The following is a 14,386-nucleotide window of genomic DNA, read 5'->3' as shown; positions in this document are numbered from 1 at the left end:
TTTGTGTACTCTCCTTTCAGTCTTTCAATAGACATCAGATGTTTGCTGAGTATCTTGTGTGATAAACATTAAGGACCCAAGGTGAATGAATATAAGGTGATGTTTCTCTGCAGGGGGCTATCTGAGCTGCTCTGTCTTTATCTCAGTGCATGTCATTCACAGACCTCTATCTCCTGTCCCAAGTTCCCTCCCCAAATCTGTTTCCTATCTTAGGTGTTAAACAATTTTCCATGTGTCAAAGTACAGCCAATTAGACCCGCAGCCCCAGGAGGAGCGGAGGTAATGCTTCTCCTCGCCAGGAGGGGGCGCACGATGCCACATGCCTTGCTGAAGCCGTGGGAAAGGATGGGGGTGGGGGGCGGGGGGGCGCGTCTTAACTAGTACTTGGATTTGGGCAGAAAGCTGAGAAACCCAGAACATCGGAGACAACTTCCTGCCAATAGGAAGCTGAGTTACAATCAAGAGAAGCTAGTGGTCAAATTCAGAGTAGTTTTATACACAAGAACAAAACGCATGCTTTAAAATGGAGGGAAAAATTAGTGATCACCTACTGAAATAAAGGAAAGCAGCAATAGTTGTGATGACAACAGCGACAAGGACATGCCTCCTTTTGAAGCGCTGCCCTGGCTTCTGCACCCTAGCTGCTCCCTAGACACGGACATGAGAACAATGTGGGCTGACAAAGATGTCCCACCAACGCCTCAATCCAATGTTTCTTTGGACAGCTCACTGATTCCTCCATTCTCCTCAGCTCCTTTTCCTACCAACCCTTCCTCCACTTTTTTTTTTTTTTTTTTTTTTTTTTTTGTCAAAGGAGGGCTACGGAACGTGTCTGTGGTTAGGACGATGCCTCACATTGCCAGGAGAGGGCAGCAGTTCACGTCTCCTGTCACGCAGGTGCAGCCTCAGCGCTCTCCAGGATTCCTGTCATTTTTTCAGTAGTTACTGCGTGCCCACTATGTGCCAGGCTCTGTGCTGCGCACTGGGGGTGTAAAGCTGACTAAGATATGGGTCCCCGCCCTGGAGGAGGCTGTGGTCTAAAAGAGTGAGACAGCCATGGAAACAGACAAAATGCCAAGCAGTGGCGTGAGGTGCTAAGGCAGAAGGCTAGTTAGGGGACTGCCGACTCCCAAGGAGGGGTGGGGAGAGGAGGGGCATCAAAAGAAGCCTCATAGAAGGAGATGCCTGAACGGAGTCTTGAGAGGTAGTAGGTTTTCTGCAGTGTGCGGGATCAGGAAGAGCGTCCCAGCAGGGGTACCAGGGTGAGTGTGACACTACACGGTGGGCTCAGCTTGAACAAAGGGACTGGAGAGGGGGTAGAAAGACTCGGAAAGTTGGTGGATCATGGAGGACTCTGCTTGTCTGCCATGCTGAGGAGCCTGGACTCGAACCATGAAGGAAACAGGAAGCCGTCATAGGGGCTTAATTAGGAGAATAACACAGATTTGCACTTTTTAAAAGTTTCCTCTTCTAGCTGTGTAGAGGATAGATACAGTAGGGATGTAGGAAGGGCGGACCTGAAGACTGATGACCAGTTAAGGTTTGCTTGAACCAGGTCGAGTGAGAGATGACGGTGGTCTGAACTAAGATGGTAACAGTGGGCATGGAAAGGAGGGGCTGGGCTTGAGGCTGAAACGACAGGTTTTGGTCTCCGATTAGATGGAGTGGGATGAGGGTGGAGGTCTCCCAGGTGTCTGGCTTCGGTGTCTGGGGTGAATACTGGTGGCAGCTGATGGGATGGAGAACAGACAAGAGGAGGAGAGATCTGGGGAGAAAGATGATGAGTCATTGACAGATATGAGGCACCACGTCCAGCTCTCCGTTTCATCCCCACCATATCCCCTAGTCTAGATCCTCACTACTTCCCACTGGTTCTGTGACGGCAGCTTCCTGTTGGGTCTCCCAATGTTTAGTCTCTCTCCCTGTTGGAATAGCTTCTGAATTCTCTCATTTAATATGTATCTACTGACAGCTTATTACGTGCAGGCACTGTGATAAGTTCCTTCCCCCACAGAGCTTATAGCCTAGTGCAGGGAGATGGGGATGAAGGAAGAGACAGATAACTAAGACAATACTGGCAATACTATGGATGGAAAATGCTCTCCTAAGTGAACAACAGGATACCAGGAGAACATTCCAGAGGGGCTCATAACCTTGACTTAGAGTTCCAAGGAGAGTTTCCTAGAGGGATGACCTCTAGGCTTATCTGGGTGAGTAGAGAGTGGTTTGCCCAGTGAGGGAATGGGTGGCACTGGGCGGGGGATGGGGAGAACGGGTTTAAACAAGACTGAAAGTGATGGGGGTGCAGTCCCTGACCCTGGAGTGCGCAGGACAGGAGAAACAAGCAGCCTCCACTGAGAGCACACAGGAGAAACCATGTCCTCAGGTTTCCATCAAGGAAAGGAGATAAAGAGGGCTTTCGATGAAGAGTGGGGATAGAGAGAAGTTTGCAGAGTGGGGAGGCCTTCCAAAGGGCCTCTGGAGAGGTTTCAGAGGGGCGGAGGCAGAGGGGTAGGTCAGGGGAGGAAGCACAGAGCAAGTATGGCAATCATTCATTCACTCATTCATTTTATTTAATAAGTATGTACCAACTACCTACTCCAGGCCAGAAATACAGTAGTGAACAAGACTGACAAGTTTCCCAATCTCATGGAACTTACGTTTCAGTGGGAAGAGACATACAATAAACAAATAAGATAATTTCACATAGGGGTAAGTACTGTGAAGAATGGAAAACAGGGGAGTGCAGTAGAGTGCCTAGGGAAGAAGTGCTTTAGGTCGGGACCAGGGGAAGCCCCTTTGAGGAGGTGACATTGACATGTGAACTGAGTAGGAGGTGAGCAGCCCTTCTAGGGAGAGGAGACAGTAAGAGCAAGGTAAAGAGGGTGTGGGAGAGTGGACACCTGGAGGGGCTTGTCCCCTGGGTGGTAAAGGAGGGTAGCAGCAGGGAGTGGATGCGTTTAGCTCTCACGAGTTGGGCACCAGTCCTCCACTGGGTGGATGGACCGCCGGGCCTGGAGGGATTTCACTTCTGAAGGAGGCTTCTTAGTCACTGACACAGATGAGGCTTGGGTTTCTGGAAGACGTTGGAGCTGGTCTGTGTCTGGATTCGTCACTTGGGCTCTGGGAAGAGGCTCCAAACTCCAGGTCAGGCGTTGGTAAACTATGGCCCGAGGGCCGAGTCCTATATTATTACAACACAGCCGAGCTTCTTCATCGATATAGTGTTGATGGTTTCTTTAGCAAGTTGAATAGCTGCCACAGAGACCATATGGCCTGCAAAGCCTGGAACTTTTACCATCTGACCCTTTATGGAAAAAGTTTGCTGAGTTCTGCTCTTGTCTGTGGCAGGCAGTTTTCTCAGAGGTGGTTCGGGCCTAGTCTGTATGGGCTGAAAAGGTAGGACTGGATTCTGAAGCTGCGTCTCCAAAAGCCACAGTCTGTCTCAGGTGCTGTCAGTCTGTTCACCGTCATGCTTGTCCGCATGTACACAGTAGTGTGCCACGAGTTTGGGGATGTATCTAGGCTTGGATTCATCTTCCAGGACTGGCCTGCGGGCTCTGCCACTTGCTGCAAGAGGATCTTCCTAAATTGCAGTCCTAAGCATGTCATCCCCTGCTCAGTAACGTTAAGTGGCTCTCTTTCGCTACCTAGTAAAATTCAGATGCCTTAACCTGACCTTCAGAGTTCTCCACATGTGGCTCTAGTGGGTCATTCCAGCCTTAGTTTCCATCTTTATTCAAATACCTATTATCTGCTTTGGTCACACGTTACCACTCACCACTCCACAAACATACTTTCTCCACTGAGTCATTTTGGGACCAATTACCACATTCAGCTTCCTGTTCTTGATTATTTGGGTTCTTGTCTCACGTGCTCTATCAGTTTTAGATGACGGAAGGGTAAGTACCATGTCTCCATTCAGTTTTAGATGCACAGTAGGGCTGGCTTTTGGGAGGGAATTAATGTTTACTGAGTTATGTGTCAGTCATGTCTTGGTAGCAGATGTTTAGCACTGTTTCTTGAATTCATTTGGCGCTCAAAAATAGTCACTTAGTGATGCTTTCAACCAATCAAGTGTCCACTGTATTAATACTTGTGTCCTCAGCACCCAATATCTGGCACATGATAAATGAATGAAAAGCAATGAATAAATGAATGAATGATCTCAAGCATTTCTACAAAGTGAGAAGAAAGTATCATATTAACTAGTAGCAGTAGGGAGGCATTTGGGGTTGTTGACTCTGCTGTTGCGTGATTTGTTTGGGACTCTGAAGATTGGCGTTTCCTAATGCTAACCTTGAAGTTTCAATAAATTACTACCATGTGGGCAAAGTCACGTGGGCCATGGCTCTTGTTCTAAATAATGTACTCCTTTAAGGTGTGACTAATTGAATGGGAATATAAAAATTAAAAGCAATGTTGGAGAGCTGTCCGTCAGCCACGGTGATAAGCACTCTGTATACATTATTTAATACTCAATACAAGCCCATGAAGTGGATTTTTAGAAACACTTTCTTTTATGGAAAAATTTAAACATATGCAGAAGTCAACAGAACAGCATAATGAGCCTTCCTATACCTATCACCAAACACGCTGTTTATTAACTCATGGCCAATCTTGTTTCACACATACTCCCACCCACTTCTCCCCCTCCCTTATTCTTTTGAAGGAAATCTCAGACATCATGCAATTTCATCCAAAAATATTTCAGTGTGTATCTGTAAAAGATGAGGATTCTTTTGATTTGTCTCTTAGCTTTTTTGGATGTATAGGTTTCTTCTTTCATCTCTTTTTTTCTCCCTTGCAATTTATTTATCAAAGAAACTAGGTTGTTTTCCCATATTTTGGGCTTTGCTAATTATACCCTCATGAAGTTGTTTAACATGCCTCTGTTCCCTGTATTTACTGTGAATTAGTAATTTGATCTAAAGGCCTGATCAGCTTAGGCCTAGGTAGCGGGGACGGCAAAGATGATTCTAGGTTCTTCCGTCAGGAGGTAGGTAATGTCTGGCTGCCTTTTTTTTGGTGATGTTAGCAGCTGTTAATCAATTATGGATTGAAGAATGGTGGTATTATTGTATCATTCCCTCTTCATTTATTAGCTCGCATGCCTCTATAAAGAGATACTGCCCCTTGTAAACTATTTTGTTACTTAATGGTACAATTTATATGTAAAAGGCTGGATAATTGCTTGATTTGTTGTTTTCATTTACCATTTTTCAAAATAAAGGGTTGTTTCATATCCTTCAATGGTGACCACTTTTTCTTTCTTAAGAACTATTGTGAACTCAGGGACTTAAACATGTTTGATGTATTTCAATCCGTCTTAATTATATCTTTATTAATACACAGAATGTCCTGTCTTTGGACAGAAGGAGTCCTTTCAGATCGACTCTTGAGACTTGCTGACATCATCCGAATAATCTTTGATCAGATTCTTTACTGTCAGAGTGGCAATATGTTCCCTGTTCATCTTATACATTTCTGGCCTCAGACCTGGAATTAACAATTCCTCCGAGAAATCCTGATTTCTTTTAGTGGGAAATGGTATTTGGAGACCACAATCTTGGTGCTAGGGGTAGATGTTATCATTTAAAACTTTAAGAATAATTGATGGGGCCAGCCCAGTGGGGTCGTGGTTAAGTTCACTTGCTCTGCTTCGGTGGCCCAGGGTTTGCAGGTTCAGATCCTGGGCGCGTGATACTGACTCTGATATCAGCTTCCCTACATCAAACCCAGCATATGTGGGGTTAAAACCAAAACACTCATTCCCAGCTTATTCTCTGTCTTCCTGGCTCCAGAATCCACTATCCTCCATGGAGACAGACACTGCCAAGGACAAGCACCTGGATTCATTATCTCCTCCCTGCAAAGAGATACAGGCTGATGGGAAAGCTGCTGACCAGCAAGGTCACAGGCTCCCTCCTCTCTGCATAGTCTCAAGGCCAAAGACAGGCTGGTGGGAAAGCTCTGACCAGCAAGGCCATATGATCCACCTCCCGTACCTAAAACCCCAAAGAAAAACCCTTCCTTTTAGCTTTTTGGGGAGTTTGGGGTTTCGGTGTTAGCCGCCCTCTCTCCTTGCTCAGCACTGTGCAAAAATGAAATTCCTACTTTCTTCCATCAGACCCGGTGTCAGAGATTGGCTTGCTGCGCAACGGGTGAGCGAACTCACTTCTGGTTCGGTAACAATTTGGCGACCCAGATGGGACAGTGTCCCAGGTGGACGTCCCGCTAGTGGCACACCGGCTTCTGGCTAAAGGCCTCTCTTGGAAGCTGGCCTGCAGCTGCCTGAGCCTCTTGTCTCAGGGACAGCCCCAAGTGACTGGCTGCTAGCCAGACGTTGTTGGCCCACGGCGCTTTTGCTTTGGTGGTGGAAGAAACTAGGTTTAGGACGTAGGAAGACGTCTCTTGTAAGCAGCTGGTAGTTTTTGTCGTTGTCTTTGTGTTAACCTTAAAACAGGACCGGCAGGAAATAATGGGTACCTTGGCAGCCCTCTAGGCTCTGTTTGTTTTGAAGTCACGCCACCCTGGCCAAATTTTGGTAAGTCCCCAGGTGTGTACAACCGAGGTCCCTTGTCCTTGCTACGCAGATCTTCCTTTGTTGGGCGTCCCCGAGTGTAGGACATGGACTAAGCTGGGACTGGAAGCACTTTGGTTTTTGGTTTTGGTCTTTGTTTTGGCTTCCATTTGTGGCTGAGGGTTTTTGGGAAAGTGTGCTTGTTTGGTATTTTCGGTTGTTTGTCTTCCCTTTTAAAAGTGTTAACATGGGAGGTGCTACATCTATTCCACCTAAGAGCCCCTTGGGAAAAACTTTGGTTGATGGTCGACCTATAGCTATAAGCCAATGTCTAAAGAGGGTTAATTTTCTTTTGTCACACCAGGTGGCCACAATATTCTTTAGACTCTGGAGGAAAAAAAAAGGCCAAACAATGGATCCTTAAGTTGGGAAACTTTTTAGAGAGCTCTTATGATAAACAGCTGTTTTATTGGTACATATGGAAAGACCAAATTAAAAGGAAACTATAATAACTAGTCTTAAGAACTTAATCAAACTTGGGGGTCTCAGTTTCTTGTAGTCTTACAGATGCTAATAAAAACATTAAGTTAACAAAAAAAATTAGAAAAGGAAGAGTCACAGGACTCATCCCAACAGGATGAAAATCTTTAGCTAGTTATTAAAAGAAAAATGAGATAAATGGAGCAGATATAAATAAAGTTAAAACAAAGGTTTTGATAAAACACTACCTAAGGTTGGATGGGCTAAAGGGGCCCCCCCATTGGCTCCCCAACATTGAAGGACATCAGACAAACCTGTTCTATTTACCCCAGTTGGAAAAAATTTAAAAGATCAGGAGGCAAAAATCAGATTAAGAAACCTGACCAGCAATTGTTTGGGGCAACAGTTAGGCTACTAAGATTAAGACGACTATAAAAATTCAAGTGTTTAAACTAATATTATATGAAGAGGTTATGTCAACTTTGCCTGGATGTTTGCTTTGGGAATAAACGTTATGTCTAACTGGAAATACTTCCCCTACACAATATTGTAATACCAAAACTTGTTAATGGAATTCTAATGTAAGTTATAATTAAAAGTATAAGAGTTGGTAAAATTAAGATAAAAGTTTTGTAAAACTTGATATACATAAACAGGCCAATTTCAGTTCACCCAAACTGATGTATGCAATTGGAAAAGCCAGCTACAACAACGGGGAGCCTGTTTTAATCTTTTGAGGCTTCTAAATAAAATTGGAAATACTTCACTGCCTCTTTAAGAGAAAATAATTAAATAATTAAACATGCCAGCAGCTGAACCCAAAGCTGCTGCTTTTGTCTACTGTCTCGCTGAGCTTCCCAGCAAGCTGAGCTTCGCTTCAACTCCCCCAAAATTCCTGATCTAAAATTGAACAAGTTAAAATAAGTAAACTTTTGAAATAATTTGGAATGGTAGTGGCCATTCTGAAAGCCACTTTCAGAAGAGGATTCAAAATCTCTCATAATGGAATGCAGTCATTAATGAATATGCAAAAACTTCTAAGAGACAAAGTTATTTAACATGATATAAAATGATCTTTGATGAATGAAAACCTGTTTAAGTTTGCTGGTTTGATTTAAAATAAACATGTCCTCAAAATTATCAGCAGTGGATACAATGCAGACATACAGCCTGGGTTTACTGGTCAAATGAGCTCATGCCATCTCTGCTACAGAATTTATCAGCAAAACTAATAACTCAGTATAATAGCTAATTTTGTTTAATGTTTCATGAAGTTTTTGTAGGATCTAAATATAATTGCTAAAGATAGATAAACTAAATAAATGTAAAAGGATAAAAGTTTTTGGAAAAACTTTTTAACAATAATTATATGCATTATGACGTATGTACTGAAAACAACTGAAGATGATAGTTAACTGCTGTGATGTCACATGAAGTTTTAAAGAGTAATTGTTAAAACTGGGTAAGAATTTTAAGTACAATAATTATGTTTTATAGTCTGCATACTTAAAAAACAGCTTCCGAAATCTTTTTGGAAACTTAAATTTTATAGCTTGACTAAGTTAAGTTAAATAATAACAGTTTATTGGGTATCTAGGTCATTTCCACATAAGATACAATATTAAAGGTTAACTCCTAAGCAGATATTTGTCTGCCTTTGGTTTCTTATACAGAAACTGAAAAGTGCTTAGGTTTTTTGATAAACATGTTTTATGTATGCTGAGAAATTTTCTATGAGAAAACATATATTTCTAAAAGGAAATGTTTCCTGTATACAAGGAAAGTAAAATATATGTTTTCAGTAAAAAGATATAAAGAATGGAAATATTTTTGTTTCTTGAGTTAAGAAAGATAAATTTGTCCTAAAGTACTGGGACAAATTCTGAATGTAAAAAAAGCAACAAAAGCTTTGCGAAAGTAAAACCCCGTAAAATTTTGTGCATGGCCAAGTTGGCTAAGATTAAAATAAATTTGGGGCCGGCTTGGTGGCGCAGCGGTTAAGTTCGCACGTTCTGCTTCTTGCCAGCTCGGGGTTCGCCGGTTCGGATCCTGGGTGCGGACATGGCACTGCTTGGCACACCATGCTGTGGTAGGTGTCCACGTATAAAGTAGAGGAAGATGGGCACGATGTTAGCTCAGGGCCAGGCTTCCTCAGCAAAAAAGAGGAGGACTGGCAGTAGTTAGCTCAGGGCTAATCTTCCTCAAAAAAAACAAACAAAACAACGATTAAAATAAATTTATTAAGTAAATGTTTCAATATCAAAAGTAAACTGGTACAAGATTAAAACTTGGTTGCCTCTTTCTTAAAAGGATAATTTTCCTAAATTTTTAATCTGCTCTTGATAAAAAGATTATAAAAAGGCTTTTTTTGGACTATTTTAACTCTGTTTCCCCTTGACTGTTTCTGTTGTCACTTCAAATAGATACCTGAGCATGGTTTTGCACTGAGCTTGGTTTCCTATCTGAACAAATGTTTTAAAGCTTTTAATATTTTTGACAAGCTTTCCCTCACACACAAATATTCAAGTCTTGAATAAAAGCTTTCTTTTGACCTGGAAGAGGAGGGAGAGTTTCTCCGGGGATTTTCAGAGGGCCCCTGGGACTTCTCAGAGAAAGTTGCTCTCTTTCTATAAGAAAAATGCTAAACTAATAAGGCTTATTTTTGTGTGTTAAATTACATGAGAAGTGTTGTCAAACGAGTAATGATAAATTTTCTTAAATGGTATTATGTAAATGAGTGTTATTGATATAAGTGTTTTAAAAATTGTCTGATCTGTTCTGATTGTACCCATAATTCTAGTTATTATCTCAAAGGATTATATGTCACAAGAATGGTCAAGTGTCTTTGTTAATTACCATTTTTGAATGTTTTGTTATTTGCAGAGAGTTGCTGTTTTACTTTGATGTTTTTGCACATATGTTTCATCTTCAGAGAAATTCATGGAAAGGACTCTGGTGCTTTCTCTAGAATACAGGTTCTGATAAACGTTCAGATTGTAAAACTAAACTGGGTAGAAATTACAGAACTCCAGCAGAGAAACTGATCACCTCACAAACTGCTGACGGAAGATTAAGATCAAGAACCAGTTACATAGGACTGAATAAACCAACAGGGATGATTATAATTTTTATGGCTTTTTGATTGAGTTATTGCTGATTTTTGATGTTTTGTTTATTTCCAGTTTTAAGAAAACTTTTTCTCTATTCTCTTAAGGAACTATGATTTATAGCAAATGTAAACAAAATTGAAACATTCATCTTTTTCTCCCTATCTAAGCCCTCCAAAACGTAAAAACTCCTGATGAGTAAGTGTTCTTATTCTTGTGGCAATATAGATGTTTGCATAAGTCCAATAAGAATCTGTTCCTATAACAGGACACAATTGGAAACATTGGTTATGTTACCAAGTCTTTGACTGGAACATCATATTTGAAAAAAACATATGGGCTTGGATATAACAAGACAGCTTTTGAGGAATGAAGGTTGACATTCTGGAATAAAGCCACTTGGAAATATTGGCCTTGTACCTTGCTTATGGGTTCACTAACCTGGTAAGGTTGAGCAAAGAATGTTGCTCCCTCTAGCAGGCACAAGGAACCTCAATATTTTGGGGACCTTGTGAAAAGAGGGATTCACCCAAATCTGCAGGTACTGCAGGTGGAATCTGATGACAGGTCCTTTGCTTGACTTTCCTTGAGAGGCCTTTAAAGTTCAACCTGAGATTCCTTATAAGGTTCCAGCAAAGCAGATTTAAAAGAGCCTATATGATCAATTACTATTCTTGCTGTACTTATGTAAATAATTATGCCAAATTTATTAAAACTAGACTTATTTTGCAAACCAGTTAGTCTTAATTTGTCTATGTCTAGTGAAATTAAGAGTGATTTTAGAGAAAAAGATTATGTTTCAATAAAAACTATAATACACATTTGTAGATATTAGATTTTGGTTTTGTCAATTGTCTTTAAGATTTTTGTTACATCTGTTAACTGGACTGGATCCTGAATTCTTTTAGTCTCCTGACATATCTGGCTACAAACCTCCAAACTAACATTTTCAGTGTTTTGTTTCACCATTGTTTTCATTTGGAGTCTTTGAAAACTAAATTTGCCCTTTTCCCTAAAGCCTCGCAAACTGAAGTTGGAGAACCTAATATAAACTTAAGAGAGATTCATGTCTACTGCTGCATAAGCCACTCAAAAAGCTACCTGAGTGCCCAATGACACCATCGGAGACATTTCAAACTGCAATACATCCTTCAACCCTGACTTCTAGGAATCTTGATTGGCTGCCCCCTGGGCTCAGAAGCTAGTTTATAATTTGTTCCAACCATTAACCTTGTTTTTATCTTTTTGTTTCTCTAGAAAAACTTCTTATTAAATACCTGGTTACTTACTTACCTGATACAGGCCTAACTTTGGGAGCCCACCTGCATCACCGCCTTATTAAAAGACTGGTTCAATGAGATGAAACAACCTATGCCCCATTTCAGCAGGAAGTAGCTAGATCGGTCACTGCCCCAATCCCTCAAGATTGAGGGATGAACATAAGATAGGAGGGAGTTGATACTGACCCTGATATCAGTTTCCCTACATTAAACCAAGCATATGTGGGGTTAAAACCAAAACACTCATTCCCTGTTTACTCTCTGGCTTCCTAGCTCCAGAATCCACTATCCTCCATGGAGACAGACACTGCCAAGGACAAGCACCTGGATTCGTTATCTCCTCCCTGCAAAGAGATACAGGCTGATGGGAAAGCTGCTGACCAGCAAGGTCACAGGCTCCCTCCTCTCTGCATAGTCTCAAGGCCAAAGACAGGCTGGTGGGAAAGCTCTGACCAGCAAGGCCATATGATCCACCTCCCGTACCTAAAACCCCAAAGAAAAACCCTTCCTTTTAGCTTTTCAGGGAGTTTGGGATTTCAGCGTTAGCTGCCCTCTCTCCTTGCCCAGCGCTGTGCAATAATATAATTCCTACTTTCTTCCACTACCCCTAGTCTCAGAGATTGGCTTGCTGCGCAACGGGTGAGTGAAGTCACTTCAGGTTCAATATCACATGGACCTACACACTGCTCATCAAGCCATACTGTGGTGGCATCCCACATACAAAAAGTAGAGGAAGATTGGCAGAGGTGTTAGCTCAGGGCCAATCTTCCTCACACACAGACACAAATTAATAGCTTTATTGAAATGTAATATACATACCATAAAATTCACCCATTTCAAGTATACAGGTCAATGATTTCTAGTATATTTAGTATATTTACAGAGTTGTGCAGCCATCACCAAAATCTAATTTTAGAACATTTCCATCACCCCCAAAAGAATCTCATGCCCATTACAATCATTCCTCATTCTCACCCCCAGTGTTAGACAACCACTAATCTACTTTCTGTTTCTATATTTGCCTGTTCTGGATGTTTCATATAAATGGAATCATGCAGTGTGTTCTTTTGTGTCTGGCTTCTTTCACAGAGCATTCTGTTTTTGAGGTTCATTGATGTTGTAGCATGTGTCAGTACTTCCTTCTTTTTTACTGTTGAAGAGTATTCCCTTTACCATAGTTTGTTTATCCATTCATAAGTAGATGGACATTTGAGTTGTTTCCACTTTTGGCTCTTGTGGATAGCGCTTCTATGAGCATTCACGTACAACACCTTGTGTGGACATATATTTTCATCTCCCTTGGGTAGATAACTTGAGTGAAATTGCTGGGTTTATCGTAATTCTATTTAACATTTTGGGAAACTTTCATACTATTTCACAAAAAAGTGGCTGCATCTTGTTACATTCCCACCAACAATGTATGAGGATTTCAATTTCTCCACATCCTCACCAGCACTTATTGTCTTATTGATTATAATCATTCTAGTGGGTGTGAAGGATATCTCGTGGTTTTGGTTTGCATTTTCCTAGTGACTAAGATGTTGAGTACTTTTTTATGAGCTTATTGGTCATTAATATATCTTCTTTCGAGAAATGTTTATTCAAATCCTTTGCCCATTTTTAAATTGGGTTATTTGTCTTTTTATGGTTTAGTTGTAAGAGTTCTTCTGGATATAAGTCAATTATCAGACATATGATTTGTAAATATTAGCTCCCATTTTGTGGGTTGTGTTTTCACTTCTTCGATTGTGTCTTTTCAAGTGCAAAAGTTTTTTCTTTTCTAGGAAGATGGGCCCTGAGATAGCATCTGTTGCCAATCTTCCTCTTTTTTTTTTCCCCTCCCCAAAGGCACAGTACATAGTTGGATATCCTAGTTGTAAATCCTTCTAGTTCTTCTATATGGGATGCTGCCACAGCATGGCTTGATAAGCAATGTGTAGGTTTGTGCCCAGGATCTGAACTGAGGAACCCTGGGTCGCTGAAGTGGAGCACACAAACTTAACCACTATGCCACTGGGCCCGCCCCCAAAAGTTTATAATTTGGTCAATATCCAGTTTTCCTTTTTTACTTTTCTTGCTGTGCTTTTGGTGTTGTATCTAAGAAATCATTGACTAACACAAGAGCACAAAGATTTCCTACTATGTCTTCTTCTAAGTTGTTATTCTAATATTTAGATTTGTGATCCATTTTGGTTAATTTTTGTATATGGATTGAGTTAGGAAACCAAATTAAATTTTTGTATGTGGATATCCAATTGCCCCAGTACCATTTGTTAAGAAGACTATTCCTTTCCCGTTGAATTTTCTTGTCCTCTCTGTAGAAAATCAATTGACTATAAATGTAAGGGTCTATTTCTGGACTTTCGGTTATATCCCATTGACCCATGTGTCCATCTTCATTCCAGTACTACACAGTCTTTTTTTAAAAAAAAAAGATTTAATTTTTCCTTTTTCTCCCCAAAGTCCCCCGGTACATAGTTGCATATTTTTAGTTGTGGATCCTTCTAGTTGTGGCATGTGGGATGCCACCTCAGCATGGCCTGATGAGCAGTGCCATGTGCACACCCAGGATCTGAACCAGCAAAACCCTGGGCTGCCGAAGTGGAGTGCACGAACTTAACCACTAGGCCCTGATGCCAGCCCCAAATACAGTCTTGATTATCTTTGAGGTAAGTTTTGAAATTAGGAAGCATAAATCCTCCAACATTGTTCTTTTCTTTCAGGTTTGTTTTGACTATTCTGAATCCTTTGCATTGCCATATGGATTTCAGGATCAGCTTGCCAATTTCTGCAAAAAAGGCAGCAGGGATTTTGACCAGGATTGTGTTGAATCTGTAGACCCATTTGGGGAATGTTGCCATCTTAGTAATATTTATTTTCTGATAATGTGAAAATGGGATGTCTTTCCATTTGTTTAGGTTTTATTTAGCTTCTTTCAGCAATGTTGTATAGTTTTCAGTGTACATGTCTTGCAATTCTTTTGTTACATTTATTCC

At 41.2% G+C, this 14,386-nt stretch overlaps 1 protein-coding gene across 3 annotated transcripts in view; it reads left to right on the top strand.

Moving 5' to 3' along the window:
- Positions 1-378: 378 nt before the first annotated feature.
- LOC102148677 (uncharacterized) overlaps positions 379-14,386 on the top strand; it is a 49,010-nt gene continuing 35,002 nt past the window's right edge. For 2 of the 3 annotated variants that reach the window (XM_070270859.1, XM_070270858.1), the window contains exon 1: positions 379-14,059. Coding sequence is in view for 2 of the 3 variants with exons in the window: in XM_070270858.1 (XP_070126959.1) it covers positions 14,024-14,059 (36 nt within the window). In the remaining variant the exon portion in view is untranslated. The remainder of the gene's footprint in view (positions 14,060-14,386) is intronic. The other variant, XM_070270857.1, reaches the window with a different exon arrangement.

This window comes from Equus caballus, chromosome 6, assembly GCF_041296265.1.
Source record: "Equus caballus isolate H_3958 breed thoroughbred chromosome 6, TB-T2T, whole genome shotgun sequence".
NCBI lineage: Eukaryota > Metazoa > Chordata > Mammalia > Perissodactyla > Equidae > Equus > Equus caballus.
This window is presented reverse-complemented; position numbering and strand designations above follow the sequence as displayed.